At 61.6% G+C, this 19,238-nt stretch overlaps 3 protein-coding genes across 8 annotated transcripts; 1 reads left to right on the forward strand and 2 right to left on the reverse strand.

Moving 5' to 3' along the window:
* Positions 1-1,859: 1,859 nt before the first annotated feature.
* Positions 1,860-4,753, reverse strand: LOC141734535 (CD48 antigen-like). 2 transcript variants are annotated; one of them, XM_074566392.1, is made up of 4 exons: positions 4,473-4,753; positions 3,259-3,567; positions 2,913-3,176; positions 1,860-2,643 (listed from the first exon to the last, which is right to left on the reverse strand). In XM_074566392.1, exons 1-4 carry the CDS (start codon positions 4,522-4,524, stop codon positions 2,549-2,551), a joined length of 720 nt encoding a protein of 239 aa, XP_074422493.1. In that variant the 5' UTR covers positions 4,525-4,753; the 3' UTR covers positions 1,860-2,548. The 2 variants fall into 2 exon arrangements, with proteins under 2 accessions (XP_074422493.1, XP_074422492.1); XM_074566391.1 differs by having other exon boundaries at positions 2,865-3,176.
* Positions 4,754-8,360: 3,607 nt separating this feature from the next.
* On the reverse strand, positions 8,361-14,961 carry LOC141734510 (natural killer cell receptor 2B4-like). Of its 5 annotated transcripts, none has more exons than XM_074566357.1 (10): positions 14,655-14,961; positions 13,947-14,330; positions 11,299-11,619; positions 10,941-11,222; positions 10,564-10,686; positions 10,012-10,085; positions 9,835-9,903; positions 9,133-9,198; positions 8,965-9,024; positions 8,361-8,869 (listed from the first exon to the last, which is right to left on the reverse strand). In XM_074566357.1, exons 1-10 carry the CDS (start codon positions 14,701-14,703, stop codon positions 8,792-8,794), a joined length of 1,506 nt encoding a protein of 501 aa, XP_074422458.1. In that variant the 5' UTR covers positions 14,704-14,961; the 3' UTR covers positions 8,361-8,791. The 5 variants fall into 5 exon arrangements, with proteins under 5 accessions (XP_074422458.1, XP_074422457.1, XP_074422459.1 ...); XM_074566356.1 differs by having other exon boundaries at positions 8,947-9,024; XM_074566358.1 differs by having other exon boundaries at positions 8,947-9,024; positions 13,947-14,520.
* LOC141734728 (CD48 antigen-like) lies at positions 14,491-17,316 on the forward strand. The gene is made up of 4 exons (XM_074566828.1): positions 14,491-14,732; positions 16,074-16,394; positions 16,470-16,754; positions 17,027-17,316. The coding sequence occupies exons 1-4, from the start codon at positions 14,672-14,674 to the stop codon at positions 17,173-17,175; spliced, it is 816 nt and encodes a 271-aa protein (XP_074422929.1). The 5' UTR covers positions 14,491-14,671; the 3' UTR covers positions 17,176-17,316.
* Positions 17,317-19,238: the final 1,922 nt, after the last annotated feature.

The raw sequence follows: 19,238 nt of genomic DNA on the forward strand, positions 1-19,238 counted from the left end.
CAGGACCGGTGATCTCTTTGTCTCTGTCTTTTCCTTTCTCCATCCCTCAGTTTCTCTTTTCTCTTAGAATTGTTAATTAACGGTTAGAGTCGTTAAGTAACGACCTTAGGTACCTCTTGCCATAAGTTGTTGCATACCTGTTGTTAATTAACACAACGCATACCTCACCTCTCGCCTCAACTTGTTATATACCTGACCAATTATCGTGGACTCGTTAAGACCTATATTAACCATTTTGGGAAGCTCATAAATGTTTCGATATGGACCTGGAGATTTATCTCACCTTAGCGCTGTTGGGAATTTACGAATCTGAAGTCACTCCACCTCTTTCCTGAGAGTGGGACGCGAAAGGACCCGGCTCCTTTTCTTGGTGCACACACACACACACCCCACCGGGAGCTTCGGCTTGGCTGGAACACGGCGGTGGTTCCTGCTGGAGGCTCCAGGACCGAGGTCTTGGGCAGATGATGGAGGGTTGAAGCCATCACCTTGGGGCGTTTTGCAGAGTGGCAAGTTGCCCCGGCACAAATTCCACCCAAAAGCCAGTGGTGAGGAAGGAAGGTCTCCAGTGGATGGGCTCCACCAACTCAGCCCATCCCACCCATAAACCAGAGGTGAGGAAGGAAGGTCTCCAATGGAAGGGCTCCACCAGCTCAGCCCATCCCACGCCACCCATAAACCAGTGGTGAGGAAGGAAGGTCTCCAGTGGATGGGCTCCACCAGCTCAGCCCATCCCACGCCACCCAAAAGCCAATGGTAAGGAAGGTCTCCAGTGGATGGGCTCCACCAGCTCAGCCCCCCATCACGGCAGCAGGACGGTCCCCAGCCCTCCCCTTGCCACAGATGTGCCGGCATGGAGAAGACCACTGACCACAAACTGGCCCAGGAAAGCCACAAAACCCCCAGTATGACCTGTGGGACACTCCGGCAGCAGCGTGACCCAGGGTTGGGCTGGCACCGGCCAGGAGGGATGGGAAAAATGATTTAACAAGCAAAACCATCAAGAAAAAAAAAAAAAATCCTTCCAGGAAGGACCCGGAGGCACAGGAAACACAGAGGCAGTCACAGAAAAACCACCTTTAACCGAAAATAATGATCCTAAATGCCTCTACTTCCCCCATCAGCTCAGGCTGAAGTCTCCCTGATGGAAAGGCGACGGAGGCACGGCCCCGGGCTCCGTATTTATCCATGGCAGGAGGTTTTATGATGATGGTGGTGCTCAGTGTTTGTCCTGGGTTTTGTCAGAAGCGGAGGAGCCCCAAACCTCCACGCGGGAATGGACCGAGACCCAAGCAAATATTTTCAATCTCTGCAAAAATATCCATCGGTGCTAAAACCATCAGCCACCCAGCAGGAATTACCCCGAGCCACTCATTAGCCCCCAAGGCCGGAATGACTCCTGCTCGTTACTGATCTCGAAATGAGCTGGCCAGGTCCCTGTTGACCCTCTGACGAATCCGGCCTTGGTGGTCTTTGCTTAAAGATGGCTCTGGAAAGTGATGCTTTTTGGGTTTTAGAAAGGGTAGAGCCCGGTTCTCCCCTTTCTCAGGGTGGTTTGCTGGAGCTGGCAGCGTCCTAGGGCTGCGGTGGCCCTGACACTTGTCCCCGTCCCTCCCTGCAGGCTGAGGGACCATTTCCATCCCACGCAAGACACTTCCGCCCACCCCAATGGCCCGTGTCCCGCCGCCCGGAGCTGGCTCCTCCTGTGGGGGCCAACTGTGGAAGGGCTCTTGTCCCCAGAGAGGGTGTTGGGGGGGACGCGTGGCTTCCTCCATCACCCCACCGGTCCCCCAGCACCCGCTGCGGCCGACCCCAGCCCAGAGGAGAATGCAGAACAGGCACCTAAAACCGTGGGGTTTGAGGTTAAAATTAATTTAATGTAAACATCGACAATTCTGAAGGAAGAGACCGTTCTCTCCCTGCAAAACTCCCCCCTGCAGAGAAAGCCAAAGGTGCCGTGCTAGCTCTGACCTGCAGGCTGGGCAGCACCCGGTTGCACCCGTGCTGGTGTAACTGGTTTCAGGCTAAACACGTCGTGCAATGTCCCGCACTGCTCATCAGAGCCATAGAGGGCATCACCGCCAGCAGGCGATGGCCGAGGACCCCCCAGACCCACGGGGAGCCCCAGGAAAGGCTCAGACTGGGTCTCCCCACAGACCCGAGGGCCGGGGAGGGGAGGATTTCCAAGTAGATAACGATTAATTTAGAAATTTAAAATGCTGGGCTTCTCAAAACACCATTGCAACAAACTTCATGACCGTTTTGCCCAGATCTGGAGAACGTGACCTCTGATTAAAGCCAAGCAGAAAAGGTGAGGAGGGAAACTGAGGCACGGAGCCACTCTGAAGGCAGGGGCCAGGGACTGGGCTGGTGGGAAGCAGGTGGCGGTGGACAAGACAGTGGGTGCTGGTGTGAAGGACACTGGTTGTGACGGGTCCTTTGAGCAACCACACCTTTCTTCATCCAGCCAGTTTGGGGCCCTCATCCAGGCACTGGTCCTGCAGCAGGGGGTGATGAGACGAGGAGAGATGTCAACTGCAGAGCGTCCTCAAGCCAGAACGAGGAGGAGGAGGAGGAGGAGGAGGTGTCCCAGTGCCACCAGCACACTGGTGACAGTGCGGGATGCAGCAGCTGAGGACTCACCTGGGGGCAGAGGAGACTCAGTGCGTGGGGAGGGCTGTGGGCTGCCCTGGCAGGGGCCCCCCTCCCCAGGTGGGCTCCTGCCACCCACCAGCCCACAGTGCGACCCACCGCTCCTGACCCATGGGCCACCTCCAGCCTTGCAGGGACCCGCTGTCCTCAGGGCCACCACCGCTGCTCTGGGCACCCTCCAAAGCCAAGGCCACCCTCGCAGCCCACCCCACCTGAGTTTTGCCATCTCCTGTGAGCACCGTGGCGGTGGGGGGTGATACCTATCCAGGAGCAGGGGTGCTTGTAGGTCAGCGAGGCGTAGTTGGAGGAGACGGGGTTGCTGACTTTGCAGATGTAGGTTTCTGTTGAGGGGTTGAAGGACACGAGCTGCTCAGAGCCACCCGAACCATTCAGCAGGAGCTTCCTGGGGGGGATCCACTCGTAGGTCACCCCTTCAAGCCCCACCGAGCACTCCAGGGTGACTTTGCACAGTGCCGGCTCATCCCTGATCACTTTGGCCTTCACAGTGGGCTTCGGGACCGGATCTGCAAGAGGCAGGGGGGTGTCAGAGTCTCCCCGTCCCCACCGCGGGGCGCTGGGACCACCCTTCCCGTCCTCCCGGCTCACCGTAAACCTTCAGGAGGATGCTTTCAATGTGCTCCTTGCCATTCTTGTCCTCCAGGTAGACCTGGTACACGCTGCTGTCACTTTTCTGCAGGTGGCTGATCTTGAGGGTGTAGTTGAGGAAGAGCTTGAGGCGTCCCTTGTAGGTGGTGCTGGGGTACTGGACCTCCTGCCCATTCTCATAGCTGGCGATTTTCAGAGTGTTGTTGCGCCGCCAGTGGATTTGGGGGTATCCGTCTTGCAGGCTGGGGCTGAGATACGCCGCCCCATGAACAACTCCCACCACCTCCAACGGACCATGGCGTGCGCAGGCTGGAGAGAAAGCGGAGACCGGTGCTGCTTGGCCAGTCGGACACAACCCACCCCTCCCCGGGGCTCGTCCCCACTTTGGGACCTCGATTCCTCCCAGATATGTGGAAAATTGGGGGGAGAGCTGTGGGGTTCAGCCTGGAGAAGAGAAGGCTCCGGGGAGACCTTGGAGCCTCTTCCAGGCCCTCAAGGGGCTCCAGGAAAGCTGGGGAGGGACTCTGGAGCAGGGAGGGGAGCCATGGGACGAGGGGGAAGGGTTTTCCACTGGAAGAGGGGAGATTGAGATGAGATGTGAGGAAGGAATTCTTGGCTGTGAGGGGGGTGAGCCCCTGGCCCAGGTTGCCCAGAGAAGCTGTGGCTGCCCCATCCCTGGAGGGGTTCAAGGCCAGGTTGGACGGGGCTTGGAGCAGCCTGGGCTGGTGGGAGGTGTCCCTGCCCAGGGCAGGGCGGGGGGGGAACGGAGTGATCTTCAAGATCCCTCCCAACCCAACCATTCTCTGATAATGCAAATAACCCATTTCCTCATTAATTCCCAATGCCTTTGACCTCTCTCGCCCCTGGAGGCGTGTAGCAGGGACAAACCCCGTAGCTGGTGGCAGGATTTCCGCCTCCCCACCCCGAGCACCCCCCACCCACATCCCCCAGTGAAGTCTTTTTTTTTCCCCTTTACTTTCATTTTTGGGGTCCTCCATCCCCTCCAGGCTCACCCAGACCAGCCCCTCGCCCCCGGTCTGGTGATGGTGATGGCGGGGGCTCCCGCGGGAAGGGAGCCGGTGGGTCACACCTCAGGCACAGCAGCGGGATGGGGGGGGTTTACCCACAGGCACCTCCCCAAGGTTCCCCCACCATCCCCAACGCCATCTCCCCTCAACCCAGCACCCTCACCCCAGGGGAACCCACCACCGTACCTTGCGTGATGAAGAGGAAGAAGACGACGACTGCTGTAAGCCTCCCCGCCATCTTGTCTCCACCTCCACACCCAAACCCCGGGGTGGAAGTCCCCCTCGCCAGGCAGCTGCTCACCAAGGACCCCCCCCAAGCCTGCAGCCCCCTGCCGCCGTGCCTAAACCCGGGGGGGACTCTGCAGGAAAGGGGCTGGCGGGGCGGCCGCGAGGTCTCTCAGCAGGAACAGGAAGCTTCATGAACCCACCGTTTCCCCTTTCCTTTCCGGGCTCCACCGAAAAATGTCACCAGACCAACGTCACCCCTATGGTTGGCCACCAAAAGAGGCGGCAGCCCGAGCCTCCCTGGGAACACCACATCCCATGGGCCACTGACCCCGCCATCAGAGTCATCCCAACATCCTGAAACGCAGATCCCAGGGGTTACGTCTCGCCTTTACAGCTGCTGGAACCAAACTACGGGGGACCCATTTCTCCCCCTGCAAACCCATGTCTGTGTCCTCGACAAGGTCTGGCCCCGAGATGTGCTGTCGCAGGCTGGTGGGGGTCAGAAGGGACCTCTGGAGATCATCTCGTCCCACCCTCCCTGCCAGAGCAGGGTCACCCAGCGCAGGTCACCCAGGGTCACATCCAGGCGGGTTTGGAATCTCTCCCGAGGAGGAGACTCCACCACCTCTCTGGGCAGCCTGTGCCAGGGCTCTGCCACCCTCATGTTCAGATGGAATTTCCCGTGTTCCAGTTTGTGCCCGTTGCCCCTTGTCCTGTCCACAGGCACCACTGAGAAGAGCCTGGCCCCGTCCTCCTGACACCCCACCTTTAGCTCTTGATGAGCATTGATGAGATCCCCTCTCGGTCTTCTGCAGGCTGAACAGCCCCAGGGCTCTCGGCCGTTTCCCAGCAGAGAGATGCTCCACTCCCCTGAACATCTCCATAGCCCCATCCATCGAGCAGCTCCAGCTCGAGCAGACACCACCAGCACAAGCTTTCGGGGTGTCCCCGTGTCCCCACTTTGCGGTGGGAAGGAGACGGTAGGGACGCCTCGCTGATGGAAGAGCACGTGCTGCAGCCCCATCGTGCTGCCCTCAGACCAGGGCAGATGCTTCAAACGACAGATTTTAATTATGGCCCGGATTCCTTCCTGAAAGACGACATTTCAGGAGCTTTGTTCGGGATGCCGGGGGTGGGGGAGAGCGAGGACCCCTGGGGCTGAGCCCGGCCGCGAACAAAGGGCGACAAAGGGCGACGGCGGCACCCGCTGAGCCCTGACCCAGTTTAATTGCAGCCCTGAGCCGTCCCCGTCCATCGGGGGCGGTGGGAGATCGGATGTCAGCACAGGACGATTACCACACGAGCCATGCCGTGGTGCTGCGGCCGGATCCCTGGCACCCATCCGGTGGCACCGCGGTGCCGAGCACCCGCCGGCCGGTCCCCGTGCCCAACGGAGGTGGGAAAAACAAAACTTCCCCGGCAGGGAGCAAAAGCGCTGCCTCAGCACTCGCAGCCAGCGCTGCAAATTATCATCTCCCATATGCAAAAGCAGGTCATTAGCATAAATTACGGCGCCGTGATGGAGCGCGGCTTTGGCGGGAGTCGACGCGCTGATGGATGCGGCAGCCCCAGGCTCCACGCTGTCGCCTTCAGACGCTTCTGTCTGTCGGGACCCGGCGTTTTGGGCTGCGAAGGGGCTGAGATGCGGCTCCCGCTGTAGCCCCCACTCCCTGGCAGCTGCCACAGCCCAGCAGGGACTATCCCCAGCGTCTGCACCAAAGGATTTCCATCCCCTCCATCCTACCTGAACTTTTCCCACGGAATTCAGCCGGCCACGGGCCACCAGCTCTCCATTGTCACCTGCAAGGTTGTAGCGAGGAGGGGGGGGGGGGGGTCGGTCTCTTCTCCCAAGGAACAGGTGATAGGACAAGAGGAAACAGCCTCAAGTTGCGCCAGGGGAGGTTTAGGATGGACATTGGCAAAAATTTCTTCCCCGAAAAGGCTGTCAAACATTGGGACAGGTTGCCCAGGGAAGTGGGGTGTCACCATCCCTGGAGGGATTTAAAAGCCGGGCAGACGCGGTGCTGAGGGCCGTGGGGTAGTGGGGGTTTGGGCAGGGCTGGGTTAAGGGTTGGACTCGATGATCTGAAAGGTCTCTCCCAACCCAGACTGTTCCATGATGCTACAAAGGCCACCACTAAAGCGTGGCCCTGAGCACCGCACCCACAGAGCTCCAGCCGGGCTGGTCAGCCTGGAGAAGAGAAGGCTCCGGGGAGACATTGGAGCCCCTTCCAGGCCCTCAAGGAGCTCCAGGAAAGCTGGGGAGGGACTCTGGAGCAGGGAGGGGAGCCATGGGACGAGGGGGAAGGGTTTTCCACTGGAAGAGGGGAGATTGAGATGAGATGTGAGGAAGGAATTCTTGGCTGTGAGGGGGGTGAGCCCCTGGCCCAGGTTGCCCAGAGAAGCTGTGGCTGCCCCATCCCTGGAGGGGTTCAAGGCCAGGTTGGACGGGGCTTGGGGCAACCTGGGCTGGTGGGAGGTGTCCCTGCCCAGGGCAGGGGGGTTGGAACAAGATGATCTTTTAGGTCCCTTCCCACCCAAACCATCCCATGGTTTAGTGGTAACTTGGCAGTGCTGGGTTAACAGTTGGACTCAACGATATTAAAGGTCTCTTCCAACCTTTCAATCTTATGATTCTACTCGATGACCAACGCCGACGCCATTACGGTGCAAGAAGCCCTCGACTCCCACCTGCACGTCATGGAAAGCAGAGGATGGGGCTCAGGGTGGCACAAACCAGCCCGGCTCCGGGGCACATTGTGCCTGAGCCCCGATCCGTGCCAGCCCAGCCCCCTAAATTCCCTCCTCCCAGCAGCCGGACACCCCCTCCCTCCCCATGCCAGGCTCCCAGCGCAGCTCCCGGTTAATGAGCCCAATTAACGCTCGTCTCATAGGGAGCAGCATTTTGATCCGGGGACTGGGGCGGGAGGGGAGGGCTGCAGAGCCGCCGCCGCTCCCCACGCTGCCATCAGAAGTGCCACCTTTCATTTTCATCCCAAAGAAAAGACCTTGATCTTGCTGTGGGGGAAGATCTTTGAAGCTGGAGCCTCTTCTGTCTCCACCTCCTTCCCCCAGGGCCACTCCTGGGAAGGGACTTGGTGGCATCTCCGGTCTCGGGTCACCCTGGAGCACTCAGCCCTGCCCGAAGCCGATGCCCGTGGCCACCTCTCCCCTACCTGAAACTTTGCCAAGCGCATCTCGGTGTGAGACCCCCTTCGCTTCAGAAGTTCCCAAGCCACAAACAAGGCAATTCCCGCTCCCTCCCTGTGCCCAAGGTACATCTCAGGCTATAAATAGCCAATTAAGCTAATTAAACCAGCACCACAATTGCCTCGTGCAGTTCAGCTTATATTAGCACCTAAAAATAAATTCCCCGAGGTGCATCGAACCTGTCAAGGTGTGAAAACCCCCCCCAGATCACATGCTGGCACTAAGCACACACACATCACACCTATCCCCTTCCCCCAGGATCCACGTGCAATTCCCCATCCGTCTCCTCTGAAGATGGGTTTCCATCACCGAGTCTTTCCTTCCTTCCCTCGCAGGGAAGCTTCCGAGGCGCAATGAGTGTTCGCGTCCTTGCGGAAACCCATGTCTGACCGTTTCCATCCCAAACGAACCCCTGGGTTTGCCGGGTGGGGGGGGGGGGGTGGTCCTGGTGGGTGCTGGAGGTCTCTGGGTGCTCCAGGAGAAGAGGCTCCGTCGTGGTTTTAACCCCAGCTGGAAACCGGGACCACGCAGCCGCTCACTCAATTCTCCCCCTCCGCCCCAGAAGGGCAGGGAGAAGAGGGAGAAAAGGAGGAGAACGGGGGGGAAAAAAAAAACCACCAAACTCATGGGTTGAGATAAAGATGGTTTAATAGAACAATAACGGAAAAGGAAAATAACGACAATAATAATAATAATGGTAAAAGAATATACTAAATAAAGCAGTACAACACAAGGCGCTCTCACCACCTGGGGGCTGGTTGCCTGGCTCATCCCCAGCAGCGATTGCGGATCCCTTTCCCCGAGCCAACCCCCATTTCTACACTGACCATGACATCTACGGTGTGGAACATTCCCTTGGCCAACTTGTCCCATCTCTGCTCCTTCCCAGCTTCTCTGGGAAGCTGAAAAAAGTCCTTGCCTAATATAAACATCACCCAGCAACAACTAAACCAGTACGCATTACCGACATTCCTTTCATACCAAATCTGAGACGCAGCAGCCACTAAAGGAAAATTAACTCCATCCCAGCCGAAACCAGGACAGCTCTTGCTGTGGTGGCCAGGGCGCTAGGAGAGGTGGTGGTCAACAGGAGCCGGTGCGGAGGTCTGCAATGGGGGGCGCCAGTGTCTAGAACCCCCCGTAGCCTGCAAGGAAATGGGTGAGGGTCAACACACCAAAAAAGCTGGTGAGTTTTGGAGACACCCTGGGCTCATCTTCTCACCAGTCCGGTGCCTGTTACCTCTACGTAGGCCGTGGAAACCAAAGCTGGGTCCAGCCGCTTCTTCTTGAGAGAAGGAGACTGTGGAGCAGAGCGAGAACCTGCCGTTAGACATCATGGGAGCGGGACGGCGAACCCAGCACCTGTTTGATGAACCAAGGGGCCATGTTCACAGCGGGGCAACCTCACCTTCCTGCTGGGCTGAATCAGGGAGTAGATGGTGCTGCTTTCGGGCTCCGGAGAGCGGCTGGGTCCCTGCCAGGGGAAAAAAGAGTCATAGAATGATTTGGGTGGGAAGAAACCTTAAAGACCATCTCATCCCCTGCCCTGCCCTGGGCAGGGACACCTCCCACCAGCCCAGGCTGCCCCAAGCCCCGTCCAACCTGGCCTTGAACCCCTCCAGGGATGGGGCAGCCACAGCTTCTCTGGGCAACCTGCGCCAGGGGCTCACCCCCCTCACAGCCAAGAATTCCTTCCCAATATCCAATCTAAATCTCCCCTCTTCCAGTGGAAAACCCTTCCCCCTCGTCCCATGGCTCCCCTCCCTACTCCAGGGTCCCTCCCCAGCTTTCCCAGAGCCCCTTGAGGGCCTGGAAGGGGCTCCAAGGTCCCCCCGGAGCCTTCTCTTCTCCAGGCTGAACCCCCCCAGCTCTCTCAGCCTGTCCCCACAGCAGAGGGGCTCCAGCCCTCCCAGCATCTCCGGGGCCTCCTCCGGCCCCGCTCCAACAGCTCCGTGTCCTTCTTGTGCCGAGATGTGCAAATAAACCCCTCAAATTTGGGGCAAAAAGGGTGGTCTTGGAAGCTGCCATGGATGCATCCAGCCCGGGGGCTGCACAGCCCAGCCCGTGGGGCAGCTCCGGCCCCCCACCGCCGGCATGGGACTGACCGTACCTGTGCTTTGGTGATGACGGCGTAGATGGTGTTTCCTCCCACAGCGGCCTCACTGGTCTCATTCCGGGGCTGAAAGCAACCCCAGGCCGGTTAAAGGACGCAAACCAGACATTTCCAGGAGTCCTGTCCCTCCAGGCAGTGCAGGGAGGGGACACCCAGGGACACCCCAGCACTCACAGGGCCTTGGCCGGTTTGGGCTTTGCCCACCTCCTCGTAGACGGTCATACTCGGCTCAACGTCTCCTAGGGGAGCTTGAAGGGCCAGTGAAAGACGGCTGATACGTTGGACCCCCAAGACCTGGGGGGGGTTCAACCCTCAAGCAAAGCAAAGCAGAGGGAGAAAGAGGTCCCTTGGCAACTGGGAGGTTTGACTTTGCTGACCCCCGGGTTGGGTGCTCCAGCTCCAAATAAAATGAATATCCGAACCCAAAGAGCCCTCTAGACCCCATGGGAGGAAGCCCCCAGGTTCGGGTACCAATGCTTGGGATGCTCCGTTTAGCAAATCAAGCTGGACCACTCGGCATCAACAGGGATGGGCACAGACGTCATGCCCCCGGCAGCGCCCGGCAGGGGGGTGACAGCGCCCGTGGCTTGTCCCGCATCAGCCCCAGGAGGGAAAGCCCAGGGCCAGCACGGAGAGTGTCAGGAGCATGACAGCAGCGAAGAGGAGGGCAGGGTCGCGCAGCCAAACCCCGTCCCAAGAGCTACCGCCCCAGCCCCGGGGACAAACCTGCCAGACCGTCCTCTCTTCGCTTCCTCCACCTGTAGCAGGTGACAGCGATGGCGACGGAGATGAGCAGCGCCAGCAGCAGGGACACGGCCACTGCCCACCATGGGACAATGTCGAAGAGCCCTGGGGAGGAAGGAAGGGAAAAGGGGAGACCTTGGACATCAGGAGCCATTGCAGAACACGGTCTCCATGGCAGCCCGAGTTCCATCGCCCCGCTCGGCTCTCACGCTTCCCTTCCCCGCGGGGCACGTTTTGGCATCACCGCGACGTCCTCCGCAGTTTCACCGGCCCGGGAAGGGCCCCAAGAGAGGAGACTGGAAGAGGTGGGGCTTTCAAACCCAATAAATCCTGCTTTTATGGAGCTGAGGGCAAATTACCTGGGGCGGTGTGGCGGCAGGCTGCTGCCAGGTCGGCACTGGCCGTGCCCCAGCTCACTGGGTTGCTGGCGTTGCAGCGGCAGACGGTGGCTTTGGTGTCCCCAAGGACCTGCAGGTGCAGCCGGGGCTGGTGCTCCAGGGCTCCCAGGGGATCCCCGGAGCAGGACCAGCTGTAGGAGACGTTGGCGTCGGCGCCGGGCACGGTGCAGAGCAGGGAGAGGTTGCAGCGGTTCTGCTCCCGCTGCAGGACGCGCGTCTCCAGGCGCGGCTGGGGGATGGGCTCTGCAGGGACAGGGGCGGTGAGAAGGGACAGGGGGGGACGGGGACCCGGCTACTCACCCCACACCCGACTACTCACCCCACACCCACACGCGGAAGCTCAGGACAGTAAGAGCTCCTGCTGCATCCTCAAATTCTGCTCGGTAGACCCCACTGTCTGCCGTACTGACCCGGCTGATCCGCAGGGACAGGCTCTCCCACTGGAAAAGGGCTCTCCCAGAAAAAGGGCCATCCGCCAATTCGGCATCTTTATCCTTCTCAGCCTTTAGGATCCATTGCTTGAGTCCCGTATCCAGTCTCACTCTCCATACGACCTTTATCCACCCCTGCAGGGGTTTCTCTGGCAGCAGCCGCAGCTCTCCACCGGCAGACACGGCTTGTTCCCGACACTCCGGGGAGCCTAAAGCGGAGAGGGGTGAGCGAGGGACCGCAGCCCTGGGAGATGCTCCATGGTCGGGGCCACTGGAGCTCCCCCACAGCTCAGACCCACAGTGCCCAGCGCGGCCCCTCCTGCCCCCCACGGACGAGCTCCACCTGGTTCCCCAGCCCCAGCTCGGGGGTTCCCTTCTCTCTGCACCGCCCCTGGACGGCTGTGGGGCTGCCCACACGCTGCCAACGCTCACGCAACGTCCTCTGCCCTGCCCAGAGCAGGGATGGTCGCTGAGCATAGAGCCATGGAATGGGTTGGCTTGGAGGGGACCTTGGAGACCATCCCGTTCCTGGGCAGGGACACCTCCCACCAGCCCAGGCTGCCCCAAGCCCCATCCAACCTGGCCTTGAACCCCTCCAGGGATGGGGCAGCCACAGCTTCTCTGGGCAACCTGGGCCAGGGGCTCACCCCCCCTCCCAGTGGTGGCTGATGGTCCCATCTGGTTGCACATTTGTGCCCCAGCTCTTCCCTCGCCCACCCAGCCCAGGAACCAGCAGGAATTTTGCCCCCTGGACCCATTTTTCATGAGTTTGTGTGTGTGCCTCCCTCTTTTCAGCACGGCCCCGGATGTCGAGGGCTCTGGCAGAGGCAAGATAAAAAAAAGCCCCTAAAAGAAACGAACCTCTGCGGCTGCCGGGGCCGAGCATGCAACAACCTCACGGCTTCCTCAGGGCTGCGTGTGGTCGGGGCAGCGCTGGGGGTGGACTTTGCACAGCCCCACGCAACCGCCCGTCTTGCAAAGCCCGGCTTTGCACATCAAGGCGAGCACTTGCCACCGAGGCAAACGCCAGCCTCCGGGAGCTCAGTTTAGCCCACTCATCCCACAGCCCCCAGTGGGGCTCCGGCTCCGTAAAACTGGTCCAAACACCTACGGACGCCCCCAGGCTTGGCTATTTCACGGCATGGCCAGGGGATCCTCAAGCAGGCCCAACTTGAACCTTGGCTTTACGTGAGGATGCCCTCACCAGACCCCGAGGCGACATCCCCATGCCAAGGAATACGAGGCCGGAGCAAGCAAAGGCAGAAACACCCTCCCTGTGGGCCGGGAAGGAGCAGGGTGAGGAGCAGGGGCTATTTATCCGTTCCCACCCCTAATGGCTCACACCTGGGACCTGCAGCTCACGGCAAAGGGGGCCCTTCCCACCCCCCCAGGCACTCACCAACCTGCGAGAAACAGGGACTATTCCTTAGGAGGCACCTACTGCCACAAGAAAAACACGAGGGTGCCTCTAATCCCCCCCCATCCTGGGCTCCAGGAGCAGGTGTTGGGGCAGTGGGTGTGCAGAGACGGTGTTGGGGTGGGGGGGGTGTGAAATGATGCGAAAATACACCCTGCAGCCCGGAGGTGCGATCGTAACCCCCCCGCCTGCAGCCGGCCCGAGCGCGGGGACCGGCCCGACGCAGCGCAGCGCATGGCAGGTTAACCACGCCGGCTCCTGCGGGGAGGTTTTGCAGCTCAGCTGAGCCCCTGCGTCGCTGCAGCCTCTGATGCTTCAAGGAAGTGACACCCCCGAGCAACCCGTGCTCCCCCCCCAAGCCCTGCACCATCGGGGTGGGCAATGGGGCTGGGAGACACATCTTAGGGTGGCGGGAGAGGGAAGGTGGAGGTGATGCTCGACGTGTCTCCCCGGGAGCCAGGAAGGGTGGCACGATGGGGGACGCAGAGATGCAGCCGGGAGATGCTCCGGGCACCAAGCTGGCCCCTGGATGCGGACGTTTCTCTGTCCCCCTCCTGCAGAAGTCGCTGGTTTTTAGGGTGAAGACCTTCAGCCCCCACCAGCTCCGCTGAAATCATGGGGGAAAGGCGCCGCGTTTGTTCGGCGGAGAGACCTGGCCTTGAGAAGCCGCGTTTCTGGACGCAGGGAGGGGGCACGGGCACCGCTCTGGCAGGGAAGTGACTTCTTCTGGCCGAGCCCTGTGTGCCCCAGGCAGTGCCGCTGCCCGCAGAGGGGAACCGGCACCGCGGGAGAACCGTTCCGCCTCTACCTGCCCTGGCCACCGCCGGATGCAGAATCCTGAAGAAAAGCCAAAAAAACCACCCCACCCAGCCCCACTCCATCCCCCCGGGGACGCCGAGCCCGTCACCCCGCAAGCCCTCCCCGGTCCGAGAGCCGGTGGGTGCCTTCGCCCCAGCCTTTCCCCGGCACCCAGCACCCGGGAAGGCGGCAGCATCCCTCCTGCCCTGCCTGCGGGCGCTGCCAGCGCCGGGGTCGCCCCCCACCAGCCTCCCCTCTGTGCCGTGGGACCAAGCCAACCTCCATCCTCCCAACAAGCCCGGCACCCCGTCCCCATCTCACCTCGGCCACCGGCTGCGGCCAGCAGCACCAGGACGGGCATCGCCAGCGGTGCCAGCGGGCGCCGGGGACGCCAGTGGCGCAGCATCTCCGGTGGCACCGGAGCGAGCTCCCCGCAGCCGGAGAGGTGCGAAACCCCTCGGAGCCGGCGGCTGTGTCCAGCAGCAACTTCCTCTCCCGCCCGCGGTTCCTTCGCACCCTCCGCCCCTGCGCGGTCTCCTCCATGCTGCCGCCCCCGCTGTCGTCCCCCCCACACACACACAGCCCAAGCCCCCACCGGGGTGCACGTCTGGGGGGATGCCGGGGTACCCCGCATCCCCGTGGGGCAGAGCGCGGCGGGGATGGAAGCGCTGCCGCGTTCGGCTGTGGGGCTGGGTGGCTGCAAACCTGCGAGGAAGTTAATTTTAATTACCCGGGTTGGGAGGAGGGTCTGGTTTTTTGTGGGGGGGCTTTTGCTTTCCCTTTGCTGCTGGCTTCAGGAGAAGTCGTGCCGGGCGCTGCACAGCGGCGGTCCGTAGCGTACAGACGTGTCCTGCGCCCCGACCGCAGGCCAGGGACGGCCCCCAGCAGCAGGATTCTGCCCATCGGGGAGGAAAGTTGCCCCACGCGTCGTGGGCAGCGGCGCAGCCCAGCCCGGGGGGGGGGCTCCCAGGGAATGTGGGGCGGGTGGCGGACGCAGAGCCGGGGCTGATCTCTCACCCCAATTCCCACCTTTCCCTGGGACAGCCATGGAGCACGTCGCCCTCCTCCTCCTCCTCATCTCCCTCTTCTTCCTCTGCCGAGCCCACGGTAAGCATGGCGGGGGGGACGTTCTGCCGTGGGAGATGCAATGAGTTGCGGCCGGTCTCTGCACCAGGCGTTGGCGTGGGGCTGGCGAGTTCCTGGCGAGTTCCTCGGGAAAAGGCTTTTCACACCACACCCGGGGCCAGCGCTTGGCTGCGGGTCGGGTTTGGGTTTTCTTTTCTCATGCGAACCAGCGAGAAAACGGCTTGTCGCGGGGGGAAGAGCCGTCTCTCAGCTTGTCGGTTGTGAAAAAAAAAAAAAACAAACCAACCCCCCCCACACAAACCGAAGCTGAAAGCAAAAGGCCCTTTCGGAGCATCAGGAAGCCTCAGCGCGCCGGGTTATCACGGAAATGGGGCTGTTTAGAAGGAATTGTCGGGAAAAAGTGTCCATTTTTTAAAGGATCTAGGAAAAAATTCTCTGCTCCTGAGGATTTGACTTGCAGTAGGAGGCGCAGGGGAGGGCGGGGAGGGGGAGCTTTGTCAGAGCTTCCCTGTCTTTGGAAAATGGGATACCCTTATTATGGGCCTTAGGTAACAAATATACCGGGAGAAAATATCGCCCACGGCCATTGTCGGGGGTGTCTCTTTCTCACCAGCGGGCGGTGAGTGGGGGCGGAGGATGGGAAAGAGGAACTGAAAACACGTTCCCAAACTGTGCTCGGCCGCCCCGGGCTGGGGGGGGGAACCAAGGGAGGGCTGAAGGGATGCGCTGCCGGAGGTTTCAAAACCCAGATCTCCGGGGATGGACAGAGCGGGGCCGGGCTGGGTGTGGGACACCCCTGTGGTGGCGGTGCCACCGCCCCAGCCATGGAGCATCTCGTGGGGCTGCGGTCGCTCGCTCACCCCTTTCTTTAAGGTCCCCTCCTTGTGCAACAGATGGGACCATCAGCCACCACTGGGAGGGGGGGTGAGCCCCTGGCCCAGGTTGCCCAGAGAAGCTGTGGCTGCCCCATCCCTGGAGGGGTTCAGGGCCAGGTTGGACGGAGCTTGGAGCCACCTGGGCTGGTGGGAGGTGTCCCTGCCCAGGAACGGGATGGTCTCCAATGTCCCCTCCAAGCCAACCCATTCCATGGCTCTATGCTCAGCGACCATCCCTGCTCTGGGCAGGGCAGAGGACGTTGCGTGAGCGTTGGCAGCGTGTGGGCAGCCCCACAGCCGTCCAGGGGCGGTGCAGAGAGAAGGGAACCCCTGAGCTGGGGCTGGGGAACCAGGTGGAGCTCGTCCGTGGGGGGCAGGAGGGGCCGCGCTGGGCGCTGTGGGTCTGAGCCGTGGGGGGGCTCCAGTGGCCCCGACCATGGAGCATCTCCCGGGGCTGCGGTCCCTCGCTCACCCCTCTCCGCTTTAGGTTCCCCAGAGTGTCGGGAACAAGCCGTGTCTGCCGGCGGAGAGCTGCGGCTGCTGCCGGAGAAACCCCCGTGGGGGTGGGTAAGGGTCCTATGGAGAGTGAGACTGGATACGGGACTCAAGCAATGGATCCTAAAGGCTGAGAAGGATAAAGATGCCGAATTGGCGGATAGCCCTTTTTCTGGGAGAGTCCTTTTCCAGCGGGAGAGCCTGTCCCTGCGGATCAGCCGGGTCAGTACGGCAGACAGCGGGGTCTACCGGGCAGAATTTGAGGATGCAGCAGGAGCTCTTACTGTCCTGTGCTCCCGCGTGTGGGTGTGGGGTGAGTAGCTGGGTGTGGGGTGAGTAGCCGGGTCCCCGTCCCCCCCGTCCCTTCTCACCGCCCCTGTCCCCGCAGAGCCTGTCCCCCAGCCGCGCCTGGAGACGCGCATCCTGCAGCGGGAGCAGAACCGCTGCAACCTCTCCCTGCTCTGCACCGTGCCCGGCGCCAACGCCAACGTCTCCTACAGCTGGTCCTGCTCCGGGGATCCCCTGGGAGCCCTGGAGCACCAGCCCCGGCTGCACCTGCAGGTCCTTGGGGACGCCGATGCCACCGTCTGCCGCTGCAACGCCAGCAACCCGGCGAGCTGGGGCACGGCCAGCGCCGACCTGGCAGCAGCCTGCCGCCATGCCACGGGCCCAGGTTTGTGGATAAAGTGACATTTATTTTTTTTTTTTGGGGGGGAGGCTGTAATTTTCGCCCCTCCGGCTCCAAAATTAGGCTTGGGACTTAAATCCATAAGCGGGAGACGCAGCCGCGGGGCGGGCGAGGTGCCACGTGGCTGCGAAGCGCTGGGGACATGGCAGGATCAGTCCCACAGCGTGGGCAACCCGGTTTCAGTGCCCTCGGGGGGGTTGTAGGAGGGGGATATTGTGCCCCCCCCGGCTGTCCCCAGCGTCTCTCTCTATTCGCAGGCGTTTCGTGGTCCTACTGCAGCGTGAAGGGGATGCTCTGTCTGCTGGTGCTGGGCAGCCTGGGCGCCGCCGTGGCCGTCACGCACTTCCTCGTCCGGCAGCAGGGTGCCCCCCCCCGTGGTGCTCCCAGCAATTCGGGTGCCAGGTAGGACCCCCCCACTCAAGGTGGGGACCCCGCAAAGCAGCCGCCGGCCCCCACCCCTTTCCGCGCATCGGTTCAGGCCTCAAAATTCCCCAATTTTTATCCACGGTGAGCGTGGATTAAAGAAAAAAATCAACTTCTCCCCCCCCACCCCAGCAGTTCGTATTTCACATTTTTGAACAAGTTCTGGGCTCTTCTGAGGAGGAGATCGAATGGGCTGCGCTGGTTTTCACCCCAAAAGATGGGGCTCCCCTCCAACAGCCCAGGGCAAAGCTTCCCCTGCCCCAGAAGAGCCCCCCCCGGGGGGGTTATTTTGAGCAAAAAGGGACACGCTCCCCTACCCCGCGCCCTGCCAGACCCCCAGCTCCGGGATGGAGCCGTCCCAACGGGGATCGGGATGCGGGGACTGAGGAGCATCACCCCCCGCCCTGCCTTAACTCTCCCCTCCATCCTTTAAGGAAGCAGCCCGGGGGCTTATTCCCTCTCCTAAATCTCTTCACTCCGGAATTTTAGAGAAACCGTGGATGCGGCGCCGTGTGGAAGGAGCATCGCCTTATCTGGGGGCCACAGCAGTTTGTCTGTCCCTTATCTAGCCCCGACCCGCACATGCTGCCTCGTTAAATCGCTGGAAGGTATTAACGAGCTGGTCCCGAGGGTGGTTTTACCCCCGTCCCGCCCCGCTCTCGGCTTTTCCTGCCACACCAGGGGGGTCTGAGCCCAGCACCGGCCCCACTGAGGCCCCCGTGCCACGCTGTCCCCTGCCCCACAGCCGCATCCCGTGGGTCGCAGCCGGCCGCGGTGGCGCTGGAAGAGAGCAAGAGGCCGCGGGGCCGGCAGCCCCTAATCCCATCGCCCCGCCGTCTGCTTCTGCCCTCCGATCCGCCTCGCTAATCCCCTTACGATAAGCTCATTGCCTCCCCGGCGGCCCCCAGCCGTCCCCCGGCTCCAGTGCCGGGGAATGGAATCCGTGGCTGGGAAATGTGGGATGCGCAGGATGAGCTGGGGACCAGGGGGGCTGCGGAACAGCCAGCCCGAGTTCGGCCAGGAACCGGGCAAATGGGTGGGAAAGGGGCGGATTCCCAGTAAAAGTGCCTCGGAAAAAGGTGGCGGGATGGGGGGAGCGGAAAGGGATCGGCTCAGCCTCTCCGGTAGCCGCAGAGGGTTTCCTGCAAGCCCAAAAACTGCCAGAGTGGATGCACAAGGTGATGGGGTCCCTGCTCCGTCTCCCGGCAGCGACCTCAAGGCTTCAACCCCCACCGGTCGGGGAAACTGAGGCACGGCCTGACCCCACGAGGACGGAGCGGGCTGGAGGAGCTCCGCTGGCTTTCCCTCCCGGCACGCTCCCCAGTGGGACACGCTGGCTCCCACGGAATCCTCCCCCTCGCAGGCGGAGGAGCAAAAAAGAAAAAAAAAAACTAATTGAGGCTACAAAGGGAAAAGCAGCGTTTGTGCAAGGTTGAAAACCTCCGCTCCGGGGCTGAGCCGATTAATTAGAGCTTTTGTCTGCGGCTCCCTTCGACATGGAGGGAACAATTTACATCAAGGCGACCTTCCCGGGCTGGAGAAGCTTTTCCCGGGGAGCGCAAGAAGGAGGGGGGGGGAGGGTGGGAAAAAAGGGGAAGGGAATGAAAGGGGGGAACGTTCGCCACGTTTGACGGAGGGCGTTGAGGAGGAAGGCAAGCCGCTGCATCCTCGAGGCACCGCATTGCAGAGGGTGTTTTCATTCAGCGCATCATCCGCCGTTTCTCATTCCCCCTTTCCAGCTAAATTTGGCCCCTGAGATGCGCAGGCGAGGAGGGCGGCGGAGGGGTTTTTTGGGGTTGGGGGTGGCAGATTTCGGCGCAGGCGGGGATGCTCATGTGGCGCTGCGATGGCTGTGGGGACGCGGGGCTGTTTTCCCGGCTCCGGCATCCCTCGGGTGTCGGGGAACGCGGCGCGGGGCAGAGGATGCCGTAGGACGGGAGCGGGATGCGGGAGGCCACCCAGCGCCAGGCTTTCCCACGGATGTCCCCCGGGGGGGACCCCCACTGTCGTGTGTCCCCCCGATCCTTCTCAGACAGGCAGCTTTTT

This window comes from Larus michahellis, chromosome 24 (genome assembly GCF_964199755.1).
Source record: "Larus michahellis chromosome 24, bLarMic1.1, whole genome shotgun sequence".
Taxonomy (NCBI): domain Eukaryota; kingdom Metazoa; phylum Chordata; class Aves; order Charadriiformes; family Laridae; genus Larus; species Larus michahellis.